Raw genomic sequence first — 21659 nt, 5'->3', positions numbered from 1 at the left:
TATTTAAACCAAATACTACTCTCTCTCTGTCTCTCTCTTTGTGTTTAGCAATGCAGTTCATCTGTCTGATATACATACAAAGAATTTCTTCTTTCCGCCTATTCAGGAAAATTTAAATTTACCACTTTTTGACAGTATTACAGTCTAGCTTCCAGCTTTTCTAGCATTATATTTCAGCTCTTAGCTTCTTTGGATAATGCAGTTCAGCTTCCAACTCTGCCAGTTGTACATTTCAACTTTTAGGTTTTTCAGCAGTGCAGTGCAATGCATTTGAGCTTTAACAAGTCATTTCACATTTCTGCATTTTCTGCAATGCTTTGCAATTAATCTCAGCTGTCAGCATTCCCACGCATTTTCTGCAGGAAATGCATTTTCTAGTTTTACAGTTAGTATTTGTATAGAAGTAATTTACAGTATTTTTATGGCATTTACACTTAATGTAGGAAAACAAAGTAACTGTGAAATAATAGAGTGTATTTCTGTGAAATAACTTCTTTTCTTTTTACAGTGATTTCGTAAAGTCTCCTGTCTGTGTAGTTGTTTCCTCGTCTCTCTTTTGTTGTCTGTTTGTAATGTGGAAGACCAAAAACTTAAGCTCTTCGCTTTATTTCCTCCAAATAAAAAAAAAAAAAGGCCTTTTGCAGAAGTGATGTTCCTTGTGGCCCTGTCTTTGCAGAGCTGACGTTTGTGTTATTGATGAGTTTGTATTATTTGAAACTAAATGAAACTATTAAAGGAACCAATGTTGGTTTCAATCTGACTTTTCCCCAACAGGATAGAAGGAACAAGTGGCTTTGTGGCGTTAACTGTTAAAGATGCAGAGGTTGGGCTGTGTAACGCTAACCTATGAATCCCTCTTAATATGCTTCTACAGTATGTAGAGTATACTCACAGTACAAGTATGTGTGAGGGCTGTAGTCAAGTCCAATTTAATCAAGTCCGAGTCAAGTCCAACACCAGGTCCACGTGAGTCCGAGTCAAGACTGAGGTTTCTACCACGGGACCAGCCCCAATATGTCCACAAGCAAGGACATTTTCATTCATTTTTCATTTTCAATTTATGTATTGAGATTATTATTTATGCAAATAGCATGAGCGAGGAATTCAATTAAATTCAATTTATTTTTATATAGTGTCAAATCATAACAAAAGTTATCTTGAGGCGCTTTTCATACAGAGTAGGTCTAGACCGTACTCTATAGTTTTGAGAGCCAACAAGAGCATTGCATTGATATGGTAATGCATTGTGACCAGGACAAAACGTTTCCTTAAAATTTCAACTTAGTGTTAAGTAAAACTATAGTCTTTTCACCTTTATTCCTGAGTAATATTATATTATTATATTATATGTGTAGTATTCAAGTAGACCGTCTGTGGTGGGAAAGAGGATTGCTTTTTATCTGTTTATTATCATATACATTATTCCTTGTGATGCAGAGTGAATCACGCATGACAACATTGAGGAGACAGAGAGAGAGAGAGAGAGGAGAGAGAGAGAGGAGACAGAGAGAGAGGAGAGAGAGAGAGAGGAGGCAAAGAGAGAGGAGATAGAGAGGAGAGAGAGAGAGAGAGAGAGACTTAGTTTAGTCACATCTCGTTCAGCCGCCGTCGCACTCCTTGTATTTCTCACACTCACAGAACTACAGTTCCTTTTTTTACGTCACGGACTGTTCGCCCTCATTTGCAACCGAATATGTTTGTTCCGCCCCGTTTATTAGTGACCCTGGTCCATGCAATTCACATCGAAATCGACCCTGGTCCAACCCTCGTCCGACCCACCTCTCGACCTGGTGTCAGCACTACGGTTTCAAAAGGTGGACCCAAACGCAGAAAGATCAAGCAGGCGGGTGAGTTTAACAAAAGACGAGCTTTTAATATTCCAAAGCTGAAGCAACCAAACAAAGTGACAAAACAAAACCAGAGTCCAGATCCGAGGAAACAAACAAAGTCCAAATGAAACACACCAAAAACCAAACTAAGAACAAAACCAAACTACCAACCAGTAGACACGGGGAAAACGGGCAGGAGGAACACTGGGAACACCGCAGGAGCAACGAGCAAAACGGGAGACAAGGCAAACCAGGCAGGAACGACAAACAAACTGACAAAGACAGAGGGGAACACACAGGCTCAAATCCAAGAGGGTGATAGACACAGGTGGAACCAATCAGGGCGGGGCGGACAATCAACAAAGGCGGGAAAACAAACAAAGGTAGGAAGTAAAACCAGACCAGAACACAGGAGGAGTGAATTTCAAACTAAAACAGGAAACACTACAACGCATACAAAATAACAGAAAACCCAAATCCAAGAAAACCAAATCACTAATACTGAACTATTAGACTAAAAGGAGGACACAACATCAAAACAAAAAGGAAACAAGTCCAAATGTCCTCTGGCACAGCCAGACCATGACACCTGGGTGGCAAAGCGAGTCGATCAACGCGGGTTAACCCTTACATATACACAACCAACCCTGGTTCAACCCTGGTTGAGTACTCGGTCTGAAAGGGGTAAGAATATGTGACATTGAAAACTCTGGCTTTAGACTCAGCATACCTCACTAACCCACTAACCTCGCTTCGTGGGACACCCCTCTGTTGAACTTTCTTTTGATCAACAACATTTTAAGAGGCTGAATTAGCGACAGATGTGTTATTTTGGTGCTGCAGCCTTTGCTGAAAAAAAAAAGCCAGAAAAAGAAAGAGGAAGTGTTCCAGGAAGGACTGAGCAGTGTGAAATGTTTCTGGGCACCGCGGTTTTAAGTTCAGTTTTCTGTCGTCTGTTTTGTCACTGATAAATAGTACAGAGAAGCCTCAGTGTCAGCCATGGGGAGCGTGGGAAACCTTCGCTATTTGGCCTTCGGTAAGACATATATATAGTATAGCAGTTTTATTGTATGGCAGTCAGTTTAAAGCTCATTCTCTTTATTTGAATGTAATGAGCCATGCCTCTTTCTGTTCTCTCTATAGTCTCTTTTCTATTGACTTCAACTTCATCTGCTGCAGGTCAGTTAATTCTACGGTACGATGCATAAAATCCTTTCAGTGTTCATTTTACATTCTTTGTCAAATACTTACATATTGCATGTTATGCGTCTGACAGATGGTCAGATCAGATTGTCTGGGTCTGGGTCTACTCGCTGCTCTGGAAGAGTTGAGATTTATTACAGCAGTTCCTGGGGAACAGTCTGTGATGACGGATGGGACTTAAATGATGCTGAGGTAGTGTGCAGGGAGTTGGGCTGTGGTACAGCACTGAGTGCCCCTCAGTCGGCCCACTTTGGTGAAGGAACCGGATCGATCTGGCTTGATGATGTGGGCTGCTCAGGAGGTGAAAGGTCTGTAACAGAGTGTCAGCATCGAGGATTTGGGACCCACAACTGTGGACACTCTGAGGATGCTGGTGTTATCTGTTCAGGTGAGAAAACTTTTGGATAAAGCGTTTTGAATAAGTGGATCCTTTTCTGTATATTTTAGACGCTCTAGTCTTTTTGGCTTGTGATGAGCTGTACAGATGCAGCACTGAAAAAAGAGCTGTTAACCACACCCCGCAGCCTGATTTTAGAGTGTGAAATGTTGCTTAATAAACTGATAATTAAACTGTAACGAAAGAAATAGAAGTTTATCGAGTGTTTGATCTACTGTGAAAAACATCACATCTTATCTTCTGTGAGTGATGCAAAGTATGTAAATTAACCCCCTGAGACCCGCCCATGATCCCAACCGACTTCATTGTCTTTAATAAAAAATGCTAAATCTCCAAATGTCAAAAGTTTTTGATCCCAAATCACAGCACGGCTTTTTCTTCAAGGTCTTGGTGTCTTAATGTGGTATTTTGGAGGGATTATTGATCATTTTGATCAATTCTCCAGTGGTAAAAAATAGTTAAATTTAGCATCAAATCTGTGTAACAAATGGTGTCAACCCAAAAATTGCTGCAACAACTTCTGAGACATAATAGAGCATTGGAATGGTCATTATAAACTTCTATCATAATGTTCTAAACCCTTATACAATTTCACAATTTATTCTTATTCATTCATTCATTCATGTTTATTTCTTATTAATGACTAGAATAATTTGACACACAGTGCTGAGCTGCATCTCAGATTAATCTTCAAAATCCAGCTTTCAGATGATGTACACCACTTCTATGTGACATCTACTGTTGACCTGCTATCTCCCCCTAAAGACCCCCTGGACCCCCTAAAGACCCCCCGGACCGCCTAAAGTAGACTAAATAGGTCTATTGTGGGTCTCAGATGGTTAATCATAACCGGCAATGGTTTGTCTTCTGTGTTCTGTGGCTAGGTGTGCTGATCAGATTGGCTGGGTCTACTCTGTGCTCTGGAAGAGTTGAAATCTATTACAACAGTTCCTGGGGAACAGTCTGTGATGACGATTGGGACTTAAATGATACTGAGGTAGTGTGCAGGGAGTTGGGCTGTGGTACAGCACTGAGTGCCCATCAGTCGGCCCACTTTGGTGAAGGAACCGGATCGATCTGGCTTGATGATGTGGGCTGCTCAGGAGGTGAAAGGTCTGTAACAGAGTGTCAGCATCGAGGATTTGGGAGCCACAACTGTGGACACTCTGAGGATGCTGGTGTTATCTGTTCAGGTGAGAATTCTTTTTTAATGATTTTCAGCTAGACTTTTAATCTAGCTCCAAAGTACCATGAATATCTGTTAAAAAATTTTTTATGGCAATCCATCCAATAGTTGTCAAGACATTTTCATTAAAAATTAAAAATACCAACCTCATGGTGGCGCTAGAGGTGTATTCAGGGGAGAACCATGAATGTCTCTACCAAATTTAAAGAACATCCATCAGGTAGTTGTTAAGACATTTATATTAAAGACTAAATATACCAACCTCATGGTGGCGCTAGAGGTGAATTCAGTAATGCGATCGTGAGTGATGGGTTGTATTGTATGTGGGTTTTGGCAGGCAGCTGCTGTGCCCTCTTCCAGCTATTACGTACATGCTTATTGAAGAAAGATGAAAAAACAACACTAGTACAGCCAAGATCAACATATAATTAATTTCACATTATATATTGTTGTGTTTTCTTTCAGCAAGCCTCCAGAAGCCCAGCATCTCCATGAATCCCATTGGTAACGTTACCTGGGGTCAGGACGTAGCCATCACTTGCTCGATCTCAACTCAGCATTTAGGAGGAACATTCACCCTGCAGCAGACCTCAGGCTCCTTCAGAAAGACCCAAACATCAAGTACCAATTCTACTTCCTTCAGCATCTTACAGGTGGACTTTGATAACGAAGGATCGTACCAGTGCCAGTATCAGACAACGGTTTCAAGTCGAGACTTCAGCTTCCCCCTAAGTGACTCTCTCAGACTCTCTGTTAGAGGTAAGACAAATGAATGAATAAATAAAATAAGACAACACAACACATAACATAGAATAGCAATACCAAGAATAATCCAACAGAAAGAAACACAGTCCAGTACAGTAATATAGCAAGGCCATTAAATCTGGCTGAGGACACTAAGGTCATGTCCTCTGTGTTGTCTCTGAGAACTACTTTCTACAATTACAAAAGATTGGTTTCTTAGAGGGATAGTTCTGATCTTTTGAAGTGGGGTGGTATTAGGTACTTCTCCATAGTGTGTATTACCTACAGTAGATGACAGTCAGCACGCCCCCAGCTTGGAGAAACAGACAGGAGTACACCTAAAATACAATACAAACATACAATACCACTAACAACCTAAAAAACTAAAGTCCTGGTTATGGTCATGCTAAAAGATTTTATCAAGACTGCTTTTGTGATTGCTGCAGACCTAAGTCTCTAGGAAAAAAATGCTATTTATAAAACTCACTGATTAAAGTAAAAAGGGTCGTGTCTAGAAGGTAACCCAAAAATTACAAAATCTGATCTGAGATCTGCAGAAACTCTCGCGAGACTCGCTGCCCAAAGACTTATCCTAACCTTAACCATCTTGGGGGTTCCCTTCTAGAAACTACCATCTCACAGATTTCCATTCAAATACATTTCTGTTAAAGTTTCAGTAGGCAGCATGATGATGACATCATTGAGCTAAAATCCCATAATAACCTTTCAGCATATTATAATTCAAGTGTTCTGAGAGAAAACTAGACTTCTGCTCCTCCTCATGGCTCTGTTTTCAGGCTTAAACTTTAATCTAGCCTGTGAAGGGAGACTTTGACCAATCACAGGTCATTTCAGAGAGAGAGAGCGTTTCTATAGGCTGTGAAATCTTGCAGATACCATGAGGAGCACTGGAGTCACTATCACAGAATGAGGTAACACAATGGTAATTGAGCCTATGACCAGTGGCCACCTTGTAGGTACTGGTACTTTACTTGAGCGTTTCCATTTCATGCTACTTTATACTTCTACTCCATTACAACCAGAGGATGTAATGTGCTTTTTTTACACCATTTATTTAATAACCGAGATACTTTGAAGAGATTAATCATACAAAATATAATCAACAATTCATTTATCATGTATTATTATAGGTTAAGATAAAACTTTATTGATCCCCTGATGAAATTCACAAGCTACCCAACAAGTAAAAAAAGTAGCTCCTCCTTTACCAGCTGCAACATTAAAGTGATGAACACATTAATGCATCAATAATTATAATACAATATAATATATATTATTGAGAAATGGGCCGTTGATAATCAGAATGAGTACTTTTACTTTTGTACATTAAGTACATTTTGATGCTAATAATTTTGTACTTTTACTTAATGTAACAGAGTATTTCTACACTGTGGTATTACTACTTTTACTGAAGTAAAAGATCTGGGTACTTCGTCCACCACTGGGAAAGCCCTTGCAATTGCAGTATTACGAACTGGGTGTCTGTGGCAACATTCCCGGGAAAAGACAACGCTGTTTGGATCTCTGGGAAGTGAGACCCAAAACCACACCTGCAGTTACAGCTTATCGCCATCGGTGCCGCCGAGGAGAACGAAACGGGGATCATCGCCACTATAGTGGCACCATTTAGTGGCACCATTTAGTGGTGCCAGTGCTGTTTGTATCGCGAGCACGCAGGCCGCATGATTTACATCCGGCGCCAACAAAGGCAGAGAAGAAGGCTGCTGGCTACCAAACACGGAAGTAAACGATGCAGAATTTAAAATATTTCAGAAATGAGCTTTGAAAATGCTCACTTTCTCAAGGATGCACACAATGAGTTTTAGTGAGAAACACGGAATGTAATCACAACATTTGTTTTGTTTTTTTATAAGAATAGATTACTCCACAGGGCAGTAACATGCCAAACATTTTGCCTTCACTCTTTCATACTAATTTGTAAATTTTCCGTTAAAAGAATATTTTTTGGGGATAGAAAATGTTGCTGATTTACAAATCTCTGAATTTGACATTCTCTTAATACTGTTGTCCTTTTTGTACTCAGTGCCACTGCAGCAGCCCAGCATCTCCCTGACATCGCCTAACGGAGGGCTGGTCTGGGGTTCTGAAGGTGCAGAGGTCACCAGGGGTTACAGCTTCGTCTTCACCTGCTCCATCTCCTCCCATTATCCTGGAGGAGTTTTCTCTCTCATCTTCTCTGGTTCCAGCCCCGCCAACACCGTGCCGGCCGTCAACCACTCGGCCTCCTTTACCTTCCCTGTAGCAGAGTATGAACACCTGGGCAACTACAGCTGTGTGTATGAAGTCACATTGTCTACACAGAGATTCATCTCTACCACGACAGAGATTATGACTGTCATCATTAAAAGTAAGTGGAATGTAGAATTTACACTAAATGTTGTTATATTTTATGCACAGTAGCTGAATGATACACAGGCTACTACTTACAGTGTATCAGCAGCACAACCGCTTATTGACAGTGGGATTCCCAGTAAAGAAATAATGAGCTGCGTGGGTTATGCATGTACCGACCATATTACTGTTATGGTAAACCTTAACACAGCATAACATAATATTATATTGTATGACAGTTAAGATCAGCCTCCAGACAAAAAAAAAAGTCACATTTCGATAAGCATGCTGTGGTTTGACTAACGCCCTCTATTCACCCGACACTCCCAAAAAATACAATCTAAATGGCCACAAACAAAACCCCCCAAATAAACTGCACAACTGACGCCAGAAATAAAAAACAACACGTAACGCAGCCACCACGCGCTCCTGATGTTCCTGGTGTGTCGAGGCTTAAGTGATGATTGAGAGGGATACATTTTGTATAGGTCTATACATTTTTTTTTAGGAAATTCTTGCATATTATACCTTTAAGCTTGTGTTAACCACAGACCTTATTTCAAGCATCTAACCAAAAACCCATAAAAAAACAACAACATCGATTTCGAGACTAGGGAACCGGTAGTGCAAAAACGCTGACTCATTTCTGGGGTTTAGGACTCTTTCCTGCAGCACTCTACTGAGGGTGTGGCCACTTTGAGTGAGCTAGTTTAAAATTAATTGAGTATCTCACGAATATCTGTCAATGAAGTGTTGTTAGGCCTGTGAGTGGAAGAGTGCAGCAGGCATGGACTGAGAATATCATTTTACAGCAATGACTCCATGTTAATCTATTTAGAGAAATTTCTTGGAACTTTAAGAAGAGTTGGTGTGACGGGGACAGATAAGGGAATGGGAGGAGAAACATCACTGAGCAGTAAAGGCCTGAAGGACAAGTAGGAGAAGAAGGAAAAACAGGCTGATGTGGAGAAATGACGCAGACAGGGAAGACCATATAATAATAATAACCAATATTTACATTTTAAGTCATATATATCATATTTAGCTTAGATATATGTTGGACAATGTTATTTATATGGTTTGTATATGTTGGCCAGTAAGTAACAAGAGTTTGCAGTGCTGTGTCATCATTACCTAGTTTGTCTACCTTAGAGCATCAATTGGATTTTATAATTCTCAAATGTCCTGATCTGTTGATACTAACCAAAGTTTTTTATGTTATGTTATCATGTTAAACACAGTTACCCTCAGCATATATATTGTTATCAGATCTTTTAAACTCCCAAATAGCAATATCAGTATCAAAACTGAAACCAGAAGAGTGTTGGTCAATGTACGTATTGGTCAACCTATAATCGGCCTATAGTGCATCACGTTACTTGGTTAGGTTTAGGCAACAAAACTAATTGGTTAGGTTTAGGCAGAAACACTACTTGGTAAGGTTTAGGCAACAACACTACTTGGTGAGGTTTAGGCAACAGATCTACTTGGTTAGGTTTAGGCAACAAAACTACTTGGTTAGGTTTAGGCAACAACACTACTTGGTAAGGTTTAGGCAACAACACTACTTGATTAGGTTTAGGCAAAAAATCTACTTGGTAAGGTTTAGGCAAAAACACTACTTGGTAAGGTTTAGGCAACAAAACTACTTGGTTAGGTTTAGGCAACAAAACTACTCGGTTAAGTTTAGGCAACAGATCTACTCAATTAGGTTTAGGCAACAAAACTACTTGATTAGGTTTGACAACAACACTATTTGGTAAGGTTTAGGCAACAAATCTACTTGGTATGGCTTAGGCAACAAAACTACTTGGTTAGGTTTAGGCAACAAATCTACTTGGTAAGGTTGAGGCAACAAATCTACTTGGTAAGGTTTAGGCAACAAAACTGCTTGGTTAGGTTTAGGGAACAAAAGTAATTGGCAAGGTTTAGGCAACAAAACTACTCAGTAAGATTTAGGCAATAGATCTACTTGATTAGGTTTAGGCAACAAAATTACTTGGTTAGGTTTAGGCAACAACACTACTTGGCAAGGTTCAGGCAACAAATCTACTTGGTAAGGTTTAGGCAACAAAACTACTTGTTTAGGTTAAGGAGACACGACTACTCGGTTAGGCTTAGGCAACACATCTACTTGGTTAGGTTTAAACAACAAAACTACTCGGTTAGGTTTAGGCAACAAAACTACTCAGTAAGATTTAGGCAATAGATCTACTTGATTAGGTTTAGGCAACAAAATTACTTGGTTAGGTTTAGGCAACAACACTACTTGGTAAGGTTTAGGCAACAAAACTACTTGATAAGGTTTAGGCAACAAATCTACTCGATAAGGTTTAGGCAACAAAACTACTTGGTTAGGTTTAGGCTACACAACTACTCGGTTAGGTTTAGGCAACACATCTACTTGGATAGGTTTAGGCAACAAAACTACTTGGTTAGGTTTAGGTCACACAACTACTCGGTTAGGTTTAGGAAACACATCTACTTGGTTAGGTTTAAGCAACAAAACTACTTGGTAAGGTTTAGGCAACAAAACTACTTGGTTAGGTTTAGGCAACAAAACTACTTGATAAGGTTAAGGCAACAAAACTACTTGGTAAGGTTTAGGCAACAAAACTCCTTGGTTAAGTTTAGGCAACAAAACTACTTGGTTAGCTTTGGCAGGGTTAGGGTTATAGGGTTGGGTCATAGTGTTTCAAAAAAAGTCATAGAATAACTTAAAATGTCATAGAATGTCGCAAAAAAGTAATACTATAGTATAGTGTAGTGTAAAAAAAAAGTCACGGTACAATATGTCGGGAAAAAAAGTTATGGTAAAAAAAAAAAATCGTAGGATATCATGTCGGAAAAAATCATAGTACAGTATGTCGAAAAAAGTCATAGTATAGTATGTTTAAAAAAACGTCATAGTATAGCATGTCGAAAAGTCACTGTATGATATGTTGAAAATGGTCATAGCATAATATCTGAAAAAAATTCATAGTTTAGTTTTTCACAAAAAAGTCATAGTATACTATGTAGAAAAAACCATAGTATCGTATGTCGCAGAAAAAGTCTCATAGGCAACATGTCGGGAAAAAAGTCATAGAATAGTGTATCGAGAAAAGTCGGAGTATAGTTTGTCGAAAAAAAAGTCATAGTATGTGGAAAAAAAGTCATAGTTTAGTATGTTGAAAAAGTCATTGTATAATATGTCGAAAAATGTCATAGTATAGTATGTCGGGAAAAAAGTCATAGCATAGTATGTTGAAAAAAACGTACTATATCAGGTCGAAAAAAAAGTCATAATATAATATGTCGAAAAAAAGTAGGGCTAGTATTTTCAAAAAAGTCACAGTATAGCGAGTCAAAAAACATTATAAGAAAGTCATAATATAGTGTGTCGAACGAAGTCAAAGTATAATATGTAAGAGTATAGTATTAAAAAGACATAGTATAGTATATTAAAAATAGTCATAGTATAGCTGGTCGAAAAAAGAGTCATAAAAAAGTCATAATATAATATGTCGAAAAACGTTATAAAAAAGTCATAATATAGTACGTCCATAAAAATCACATTTTAATATGACAAAAAAAAGTTGTAGTATAGTATGTCGGGAAAAAAAGTCATAGTATAGTATGTCGAAAAGAGTCATAAAAAAGTCATATAATTTGTCAAAAAAAAGTCATAATATAGTATGTCGGGAAAAAAGTCATAGTATAGTATGTCGAAAAAAAGTAGGGTTAGTATTTTGAAAAAAAGTCACAGAATAGTGAGTCGAAAAACATTATAAAAAAGTCATAATATAGTATGTCGAAAGAAGTCAAAGTATAATATATCGATAAAACTTCACAGTTTAGTATGTCGAAAAAAACGTCACAGTGTACTATGTCTGAAAAAATGTCTTAGTGTAGTATGTCAGAAAAAAATGTCAGAGTAAGCATGACGAAAAAAAGTCATGGTATAGCATATTAAAAAAGTCATAGTATAGTATATTAAAAATAGTCATAGTATAGTATGTCGAAAAAACAGTCACAGTATAGTTTGTCAAAAAAACAGTCATAAAATGTCATAGTATGGTATGTCAAAAAAGTCATAGTGTACTATGTCAAAAAAGGGTCATAAAAAAATCATAGTATTATATGTCGAAAAAAAGTCATAGTATAGTTTGTCGAAAAAAGAGACATAAAAAAGTCATAGTATAGCATTTCAGAAAAATAGTCATAGAATAGTATATAAAAAAGTCATTATATAATTTGTCAAAAAAAGTCATAGTATAGTATGTTGGAAAAGAAGACATAGTATAGTATGTCAGAAAAAAAGTCATAGTATAGTATGTCGAAAAAATAGTCTTAAAATAATCATAGTACTTATATGTCAAAAAATGTCATAATGTACTAAGTCAAAAAAGTCATAGTATAGTATGTTGAAAAAAACGTTGTAGTATAGCATGTCGAAAAAAAAGTCATAGTATAATATGTCGAAAAAAAGTAGGGTTAATTTTTTTTAAAAACGTCATAGTATAGTATATTAAAAAAAGTCATAGTATAGTATGTTGAAAAAAATTCATAGTATAGTATGTTGAAAAAAGTCATGGTATAGTATGTTAAAAAAATGTCATAGTGTAGTATATTTAAAAAAGTCATAGTATAGTATGTTGAAAAAAAGTAATAGTATAGTATGTGGAAAAAAAGTCATAGTATAATATGTTAAAAAAATGTCATAGTATAGTATATTTAAAAAAGTCATAGTGTAGCATGTCAAAAAAATAGTTATAAAAAAGACATAGTATAGTGTATCGAAAAAAGTCGGAGTATAGTTTGTCGAAAAAAGAGTCATTATAGTATGTGGAAAAAAGTAATAGTTCAGTATGTTGAAAAAAAGTCATAGTATGGCATTTCGAAAAAATTGTCATAGAATAGTATATAAAAAAGTAATTATATAATTTGTCAAAAAAAAGTATGTTGAAAAAGTCATAGTATAATATGTCGGAAAAAGTCACAGTAGAGTATGTCTGACAAAAAAGTCATAATAGAGTATGTTGAAAAAAGAGTCAAAGTAAAGTATGTAGGAAAAAAGTCATAGCATACTATTTCGAAAAAAAAGTCATAGTATACTATGTCGAAAAAAGTCATAGTATAGTATGTTGAAAAAAACGTCGTAGTATAGCATGCCGAAAAAAAAGTCATAGTATAATATGTCGAAAAAAAGTAGGGTTAATATTTTTAAAAAAGTCATTGTTTAGTATGTCGAAAAACGTTAAAAAAAGTCATAATATACTAAGTTGAAAAAAGTCATAGTATAGTATGTCGAAAAACTTTATAAAAAATTCACAATATAGTACGTCGAAAAAAGTCATAGTGTACTATGTCAAAAAAGATTAATAAAAAAATCACAGTATCATATGTCGAAAAAAAGTCATAGTATAGCTTGTCGGAAAAAGAGTCATAGAAAAAGTCATAGTATAATGTGTCGCAAAACCTTATAAAAAAGTCATAATATAGTACGTCTATAAAAATCACAGTTTAATATGTCGACAAAAGTCATAAAAAAGTCATAGTATAGCATTTCGAAAAAATAGTCATAGAATAGTGGACAAAAAAGTCATAATACAGTATGTTGAAAAAAGAGTCAAAGTACAGTATGTAGGAAAAAAGTCATAGTATACTATGTCGAAAAAAGTCATAGTATAGTATGTTGAAAAAAATGTCGTAGTATAGCATGTCAAAAAAAAGTCATAGTATAATATGTCGAAAAAAAAGTAGGTTTAATATTTTTTAAAAAGTCATTGTTTAGTATGTCAAAATACGTTATAAAAAAGTCATAATATACTATGTTGAAAAAAGTCATAGTATAGTATGTCGAAAAACATTATAAAAAAGTCATAATATAGTACGTCGAAAAAAGTCATAGTAGAGTATGTTGAAAAAAAAGTCATAGTTTAATATGACAAAAAAAGTCAATATAGTATGTCGAAAGAAGTCAATGTATAATATATTGAAAAAAAGTCATAGTACATTACAGAATTTGGAAAAAAGTCATTGTATAGTCTATAAAAAAAAGTCATAGTATAGTATATAAAAAAAAATCATAGTTCAGTTTATTAAAAAAAAGTCAAAGTATATCATGTCGAAAAAATTGTCATAAAATGTCATAGTATAGTATGTCAAAAAGTCATAGTGTACTATGTCAAAAAAGAGTCATTAAAAAGTCGGTATAAAATGTTGAAAAACAGTCATAGTATACTATGTTGGAAAAAATGTCACAGTAAAGCATGATGAAAAAAAATCATAATATAGCATGTCTAAAAAAAGTAATATTATAGTATGTTAAAAAAGTCATAGTATAATATATAAAAAAAAGTCATAGTATAGCATGTCAAAAAAATACGGATGGTGGCTCCACGGTCATATCTGGTGGAGGCCGAGGGCTCCCTCTATCATAGCAATCATGTGGATCTGTGTGGGGCTGAGCCAATGCCATCACAAAACCCGAGGGTTGGTTCAGAGGGGCCTCCATCTGAAGGTAATAGCCAGAGTGAGATGGCGGAGGGTGGGTGGACATGCATGTTCTCCCCTCAACCTGCTCCCAGCAGGCGCTACAGCAGCCTGCATGCCTCTGAACCACCACAGACGTTGGACACACCCGCTGTCTCATCTTCACCTCATTCCCCTGCTCTGTCTCGTTATGACCGTCAGATACGGCCTCCCAGCAGACTGAACCTGTAAGCTAAAGCCACATGGGCTGTTTACTACAAAGCCTGTGTAGCCGGAAAAAACAAATGTTTCTAATGTTCAGTGTTCGGACTGTTTGTTGGTTGTTTTGAAAATGTTTCTTACCGAGGATTTATCCTAGTTCAGTAAGAAAAAGGGAGGAGCATAAGAAAAACTGAGTTATTTAATTGCTTCAAGGTCATGTTTACTTTGTGTTGAACAACTATATCTTTGGTTAAGTCACAGCTTGTTTTTACAATAAGAGTTTAATTAACAAAAGACCGGCAACTTCTGTCAGAAGTATAAAGTGGTGTTTTTAGGTGGGGGAAAATGGTGGGGCAACAACTACTTTGGACAGGTGCAAATCCAGGAAATTACACACAATTATGACTTTACGATATAATGCACTATTTCACATTTCCAACACAGTTTCACATGGGTGATTATCAGACTGAGCACATACCTGTTCTCCTGAACTTGCTGCTAAATTCCCCGTTGTATGCGCTGATAATTTGAGTAAAATGCCTTCTCTCAGAAGCTAGTAGTTAGCGTGTAGATAGAGCACATTATTAATCCCAATCGGGAAAATGGACAAAATGATCAGGATTAACTGTTGCCTAGGCTCTATCAACTGTCATATTTTTTACATCTGAAACTTTGATTGAGGTGTTCGATTGAAACGTTGAATGTCTGGCGTCATATTTTATGACGTTATCACAATAAAAAATGAGGAAAATATGATTTTCTGTTATGGTAATATAAAATTAATTTATGGTGCTGTTATGCTAGACCACCCCGTTAATACAGGTGTATGTAGCCTAAAAAGTTTTTGACCACAGTGAAAATGTTTTTCAAAGACTAAACGCCAACAATGGATTGAAGCAGAATATTGTTGCTCCCTCCTAGTGCCGCTGTTGCCACTGGTTTCCTCAGTAGCTGCTGGGATCCTGCTGATCTTGGCGGTGGTCTTGGTGCTGGTCTGTCTGGTCTGCAAGAGAAGACGACGAGCCAAGCAGCCCGGAGCCCTCGTCCAAACTCAATGTCGGTGCTCACCAGGACACAGTACATTACATGAAAAGACTAACTTGCCTTTATAGTCCGTGAGCCAGGGGGTTGGTCGTGCCACTTTGGAGGGACCATGTCTCATAGTGATTTTTTTAAAGGTCTATGTCCCTAGTGTTGGAAAACGCATGATAGCATTACAGCAATGGTAGCTTTCTATGTGCTATCACTCCTTTTTTCATCCCTCCATCATTAAAATGTTTCCATCTTTTTTCGCCATTTTACACATAGATCCAGTATAAAAGAGTGAAACCAACACACAATATCATGAAGTCATATATCGTTGTAAAGCCTAGACTATAATCTATCCTTCAGTCATATTGTCATGACACTGAGGTCAAGAGAATTTGACCTTTGACCTCTAATGCTGCAATGGGGCAAATTCTGAATGCAACTCCAAATGCCCTTATAACTAACTCCATATTGATCGATTTTGCCCATGGATAGTTCCAGCATAAAGAGCACAAAAAGAGCTTTAAATTGATATATTATATGACTAACAACATTTCTTATCAGAATAAACGTAACTTTGTGCAGTTTGTATCTGATAGAATGTTCAGAACCTTGCATTGGATTCTGTTATTGGGGCAGTTTGTAAATGGCTTTCTTAGCAGCAGAAACACAAAATAATACAAAAACTCAAAAAACTTAACTAAGAAATGAATTCTCTATCCATTATTTTATGTTTTCCCACTCTTACCTCATTGTCAATATAAACTTGTTCCAACTGACTCAGTGGCAATGGAATATATTCCAGGTGATATGTGAAAATGATGTTCACTCTTTTATATAGGCATGAAATTTGGTACACTTGAAAAGTTTGGAGCCCTAAACATTTTGAGACATGGAGCCATCGCAACAAAAATTTCCATAACCAAATTAAGTATTTTGCATCATATCTCCTGTGCCAAACATGATAACAAAGAAAAGGTAATGTCTATCCCTTTGTTTGGATGGCCAATGTTTACAATGATACCATTCCAATATCATAAACTGTTCAGGTGAATAGTTAATGGTGAATTCAGTGATGTTGTATGAAGCAAATCACACTATCTGAGAACCTAGGCTAGACTTTATAATATCCTGTCTGTTGCATATAAAGTCTTAATCCTTTTGTTCATTAATTCTGACAATACAGTGACTGTGAAGAGTTTAACAATACTCTTACTTTTACCTTAACATGTTTGGCACAGGAGATATGATGCAAAATACATAATTTGGTTATGGTAATTTTTCTACCAAACAACTGATCATGCTGGAACTAACAGTGTCCTGGAAAGAGCGTATGGATGAGGCCAATGAGAGGAAGCGAGACCAAGTACCAGGAGCTAGTGTAAGAATGTAGAAGGCAAGGCTGGCGAACTCGCTGTGAGCCTGTGGAGGTGGGTTGCAAAGCATTTGGGCACTAGGCAATGGGCATCACCAGGGAGGCCATAGAGGAAGGCCATCAAATCCATTACTGAAGCTGCAGAGAAAGCCACCAGACTGGCTTTGGATCAAGAGGCTAGATCCATGGGCGACTGCTGCTGGGACTCAAGCTGGGGTCTAATCAACCCTGGCTGGGTCGCCTGGGCGAGAGTGTCTGATGTTGAAAGACCCGAAATACCCAATGACCCCAGGTTCCATCACTGATGATGCATCCCGGCACATCTGCAGGATGTATCTTTCATCTTTTGTGTTTGACATTCTTTTTAAGCTTTAAGTTGTTATGGTCATATTGAATATTGCTCTCCTCTTTACAGTCACTGTATTGTCAGGGTTAATGAACAAAAGGATTAAGCTTTTTAAAACTCTATACAACATACATGCACATAACAGACATGATATTATAGTCTGGTTAAGTAGTAGTAGTTAAGTCTAGCCTAGGTTCTCAGATAGTGTGATTTGCTTCATACAACATCACTGAATTCACCATTAACTATTCACCTGAACAGTTTATGATATTGTGAATGGTATCATTGTATACATTGGCCATCCAAACAAAGGGATAGACATCACCTTTTCTGTATTATCATGTTTGGCACAGGAGCTATGATGCAAAATACATAATTGGTTATTTGGTTATGGTAATTTTTGTTGCGATGGCTACATGTCTCAAAATGTTTAGGGCTCCAAATTGTTCAAGCGTACCAAGTTTCATGTCTATATAAAAAAGTGAACATCATTTTCACATATCACCTGGAATATAACCCATTGCCACTGAGTCAGGGCCTCATCAGTTGGAACATGTTTATATTGACAATGAGGTAAGAGTGGGAAAACATAAAATAATGGATAGAGAATTAATTTCTTAGTTAAGTTTTTTGAGTTTTTGTATTATTTTGTGTTTCTGCTGCAAAGAAAGCCATTTACAAACTGCCCCAATAACAGAATCCAATGCAAGGTTCTGAACATTCTATCAGATACAAACTGCACAAAGTTACGTTTATTCTGATAAGAAATGTTGTTAGTCATATAATATATCAATTTAAAGCTCTTTTTGTGCTCTTTATGCTGGAACTATCCATGGGCAAAATCGATCAATAAGGAGTTAGTTATAAGGGCATTTGGAGTTGCATTCAGAATTTGCCCTATTGCAGCATTAGAGGTCAAAGGGCAAATTCTCTTGACCTCAGTGTCATGACAATGTGACTGAAGGATAGATTATAGTCTACGCTTTACACCGATATATGACTTCATGATATTGTGTGTTGGTTTCCCTCTTTTATACTGGATCTATGTGTAAAATGGCGAAAAAAGATGGAAAAGTTTTAATGATGGAGGGATGAAAAAAGGAGCGGTAGCACATAGAAAGCTATCATTACTGCAATGCTATCATGCGTTTTCCAACACTAGGGACATAGACCTTTAAAAAAATAACTATGAGACATGATCCCTCCAAAGTGGCACGACGGCTAAATTTTGGGGGTCTGGCTCATGGACTATTAGCTTTCCATTTTTTCATAATACATTTTCATCCAACATTTGTGTCTGAATGCTTGTAAAGATTTTTTCTGATTTGAAACATTTTGCGCTGATGCTTGTGTTTCAGTGGCTGTCAGAGTCAGGAACGATTATGTAGATGACACGAATGACGACGCGGAGGATGACGACGCGGAGGATGACTATGAGAACGTTAATCCAGTGGACATCGTGAAGAAACTCAAAGAGGAAGCAGGGAGAGTGGAAGAAGAGGAGAGTGATGATTACGAGCAGCCAGAGAGTGACGAAGATCATGATTATGAGGAAGCGGGCCACGCACATGTCTGTTTTAGAGTAGAGCAAGACAGAAAAGAAGAAGAAGAAGAAGAAGAAGAAACAACCAGTGATGATGAAGATGACTATGAAAATGTAACCCAGCCAGATGTTGGCGAACAAGCTGTGGACATTTATGGAGAACATGATATTTATCAAAACTTTTGAGGTATCCAATGGTCAACAGTGGATAAAACACTGATTTTTCAGCCTGTTCGCACAGGAGTATTAATGCCATGATAATACGCAAGGTGTTTAGCGTGCAATAAGAACGCCTTTCTCGATTTCCGTGTCTTTTGTACGCCATGTATCCTGTACTGACCGCAATGTAAACACATCCACATATAAATGCTACGGTAAGAGTTAGTGACGTAGTATAAGAAGAGAAAAAGACCACTGATGGTGGGTGGGAGGGGAAGTGGTCCAACAGACATCGGACATTTAACCAGGAGACCGGCGTTCAAGGCCGTTGTTGACCAGTGTTTTGTTTTGTAAGTTACTTTACTGGTTGTCACATGTTTTCTATTGATATTTGTGACATTTTTTCTGTAGTTGTGTTATGTTGTTTCTGGATGTTTGACTTAGTTTAGTCACTTATTTTAAGCCCAACCATGATGTTTTCCTGAACCCTAACTAAGTGGTTGTCTTGTCTAAACGTAACTGTGGTCGTTTGTGTGGCGTACAAATGTTACGGCTCTGGCCGTATGTTGAAATGTATTTGTCAAAGAGTGAGTGTCCTCCTTCTTGTGAGGATCTTTGTGTGACTGTGTTTTGTGTGAGAGTGAGTGTCCTCCTTCTTGTTAGGATCTTTGTGTGACTGTGTTTTGTGTGAGAGTGAGTGTCCTCCTTCTTTTGAGGATCTTTGTGTGACTGTGTTTTGTGTGAGAGTGAGTGTCCTCCTTCTTGTGAGGATCTTTGTGTGACTGTGTTTTGTGTAAGAGTGAGTGTCTTTGCGTGGTGAGGATCTTTGTTTTCCTTATTAGGTTCTCGCTCTCTGATTGGCTGGAGGTGTGGGTTCGGTCTGGGCTGTGTTGGCTGCTGATTGGTCCCTCCATCATCCCGGCAGTTTAAAATGCTCCGGTGCCCAGCAGTCCGGTGACAGATACTGACAGCAGCCTCATTCTGTCCTAGGCCTCCAAACCTTTGTGTTTAACTTGTGAATTACTGTGGATTTAGTAGCCTTTAGTTTTTGGTAGATTGTATAACTTGAAATAGTCTTTTTTCTTTGTCTCAAAAATAGTAAATTGTTTGGTAGGGGTGAACTGCCGTTTTTCTTTTATTAACTTTTTCTCCTGTTCATCTGCTGTATCCTAGGGAGCCAGACTCAGTCATTGTATTCTGTTTGTTTGATTATTTTTGTTTAAGGTTAGTCAGGGTGTTTAAAACATAGATTTTGTTTGTTGTTTTGGCCTTAGTTTACCCTGAGTTCATTTGTCTCATTGTTTTGTTTGTTGAATTGAGTTTGGTAATAAACCTTTTTACTTAAATCAAAAATCTAGTCCTGAGATTGTGGTTTGGGGACCGGGGACAGTGTAAGGGATTTACAAATGGAACAGGTTTGGTTATTAGCTAATTTAATAAATAATATTCATAGAATTATTATTATTATTAATAAGAATTATTAATCAACATTAATAATGAACGGGGCACCACCCTGGAATCAGGGACCAATAACCAAAACGTTAATCCAGTCTCATAAGGGGATTGTTCACTCCAAATGCCAGTATTTAAACACTACTTTACATTTAGGAGGTGAATAGCGAAGGGTGAATCCGAGCACTAACTCTCATAACCAGCCGTTATTACAATATGAATGCACAATAAACACAGACAACTGCTATTTAAAATAAGACCATTTATTTAAATACAGTAATCTTAATCAATAATAAACACTCTAACAACATTAATCTAAATCAATAGTTATTACAGCAGTAATTACTAATTAACAACACTTTTAATAAACAAATGGATGTCCTACAATGCAGCTCTAAGCCCTAAACTAGAATTAAACAAAACACAAGCAAAAGAAAATGTGTGAGAGAGAGAGATGTGTGTGTAAGAGAGGGAGAGATGTGTGTGAATGCAAATGTGTATGTGTTTAGGTGTGAAGGAGGAGTGTCTATGTGTGTGCGTGTGTAGGAGGAGCAAGAGGGGAAGCTCACGGTGGCGTCACCACGTAAGCGGTTACGTCACATGAGGGAGGAGTTACGGAAATCACCGACTGCGTACGAACGGGAGTTTTTACGTCCCACGTGGTCGGTGAGAGAGAAAGAGAAAAAGTGGGGTTACTCTGGTGACGAAAGGCGCCACGGAAATCACCGGCCGCGTACGAACGGGATTTTAAGTCCCACGTGGTCGATGAGAGAGAAAGAGAAAAAGTGGGGGTTACTCTGGTGGCGGAAGCGCCACGGAAATTACCGACTGCGCACGAACGGGATGGGGATCCCGCGTGTCGGCAAAGTGTTTGTTTGTGTGTGTTAGAAGTGGAGGAAAGAAAGGCGGGGAGCGCCTTAAAACAGTATCACAGTCAAAACAGTAAACACCGCAGCAGCAGGAATCCTAACTGCCGCGCGAGAGATGTAATAGCTGGGCTATTATTACTCAGATGCTCGGCAGACAAACTCACGTTTGTCAGCCGTGCACTGGTCTTTTAATAATAAACTACAGCTACAGATCTTCACGTTTGGCAGGAGCTAACACAAGGAGCACACAGTAATCAGACAGTCAGCAACAGTAAACAAAGCAAAATAAACAAGCAAAGCAGAGCAAGTAAAATAAACAAAGCAAACAGACGGACTCGGCGGTCCGTACGTTCAGTATAAATCAACAATAGTTATTAACTTATTGGAATATACAATTTCACTAGTCTCTGCCCAGATACAAGCCTCTTACTTGAATCGCTTCTTCGGAGCGATAGTGGAGTATATCGTCGTTAATT

The 21659-nt window shown here is 37.6% G+C and overlaps 1 protein-coding gene across 1 annotated transcript; it reads left to right on the top strand.

The window, feature by feature from the left end:
- The first annotated feature begins 2791 nt into the window (after positions 1-2791).
- LOC119501111 lies at positions 2792-20215 on the top strand. The gene is made up of 7 exons (XM_037791241.1): positions 2792-2865; positions 2973-3008; positions 4314-4622; positions 5081-5374; positions 7425-7748; positions 15332-15487; positions 18519-20215. Exons 1-7 carry the CDS (start codon positions 2829-2831, stop codon positions 18887-18889), a joined length of 1527 nt encoding a protein of 508 aa, XP_037647169.1. The 5' UTR covers positions 2792-2828; the 3' UTR covers positions 18890-20215.
- Positions 20216-21659: the final 1444 nt, after the last annotated feature.

Source organism: Sebastes umbrosus, chromosome 14, assembly GCF_015220745.1.
Source record: "Sebastes umbrosus isolate fSebUmb1 chromosome 14, fSebUmb1.pri, whole genome shotgun sequence".
In the NCBI taxonomy this organism is placed as follows: domain Eukaryota; kingdom Metazoa; phylum Chordata; class Actinopteri; order Perciformes; family Sebastidae; genus Sebastes; species Sebastes umbrosus.
The sequence above is the reverse complement of the archived record's forward strand: the minus strand, read 5'-3'. Positions and strand labels throughout refer to the sequence as shown.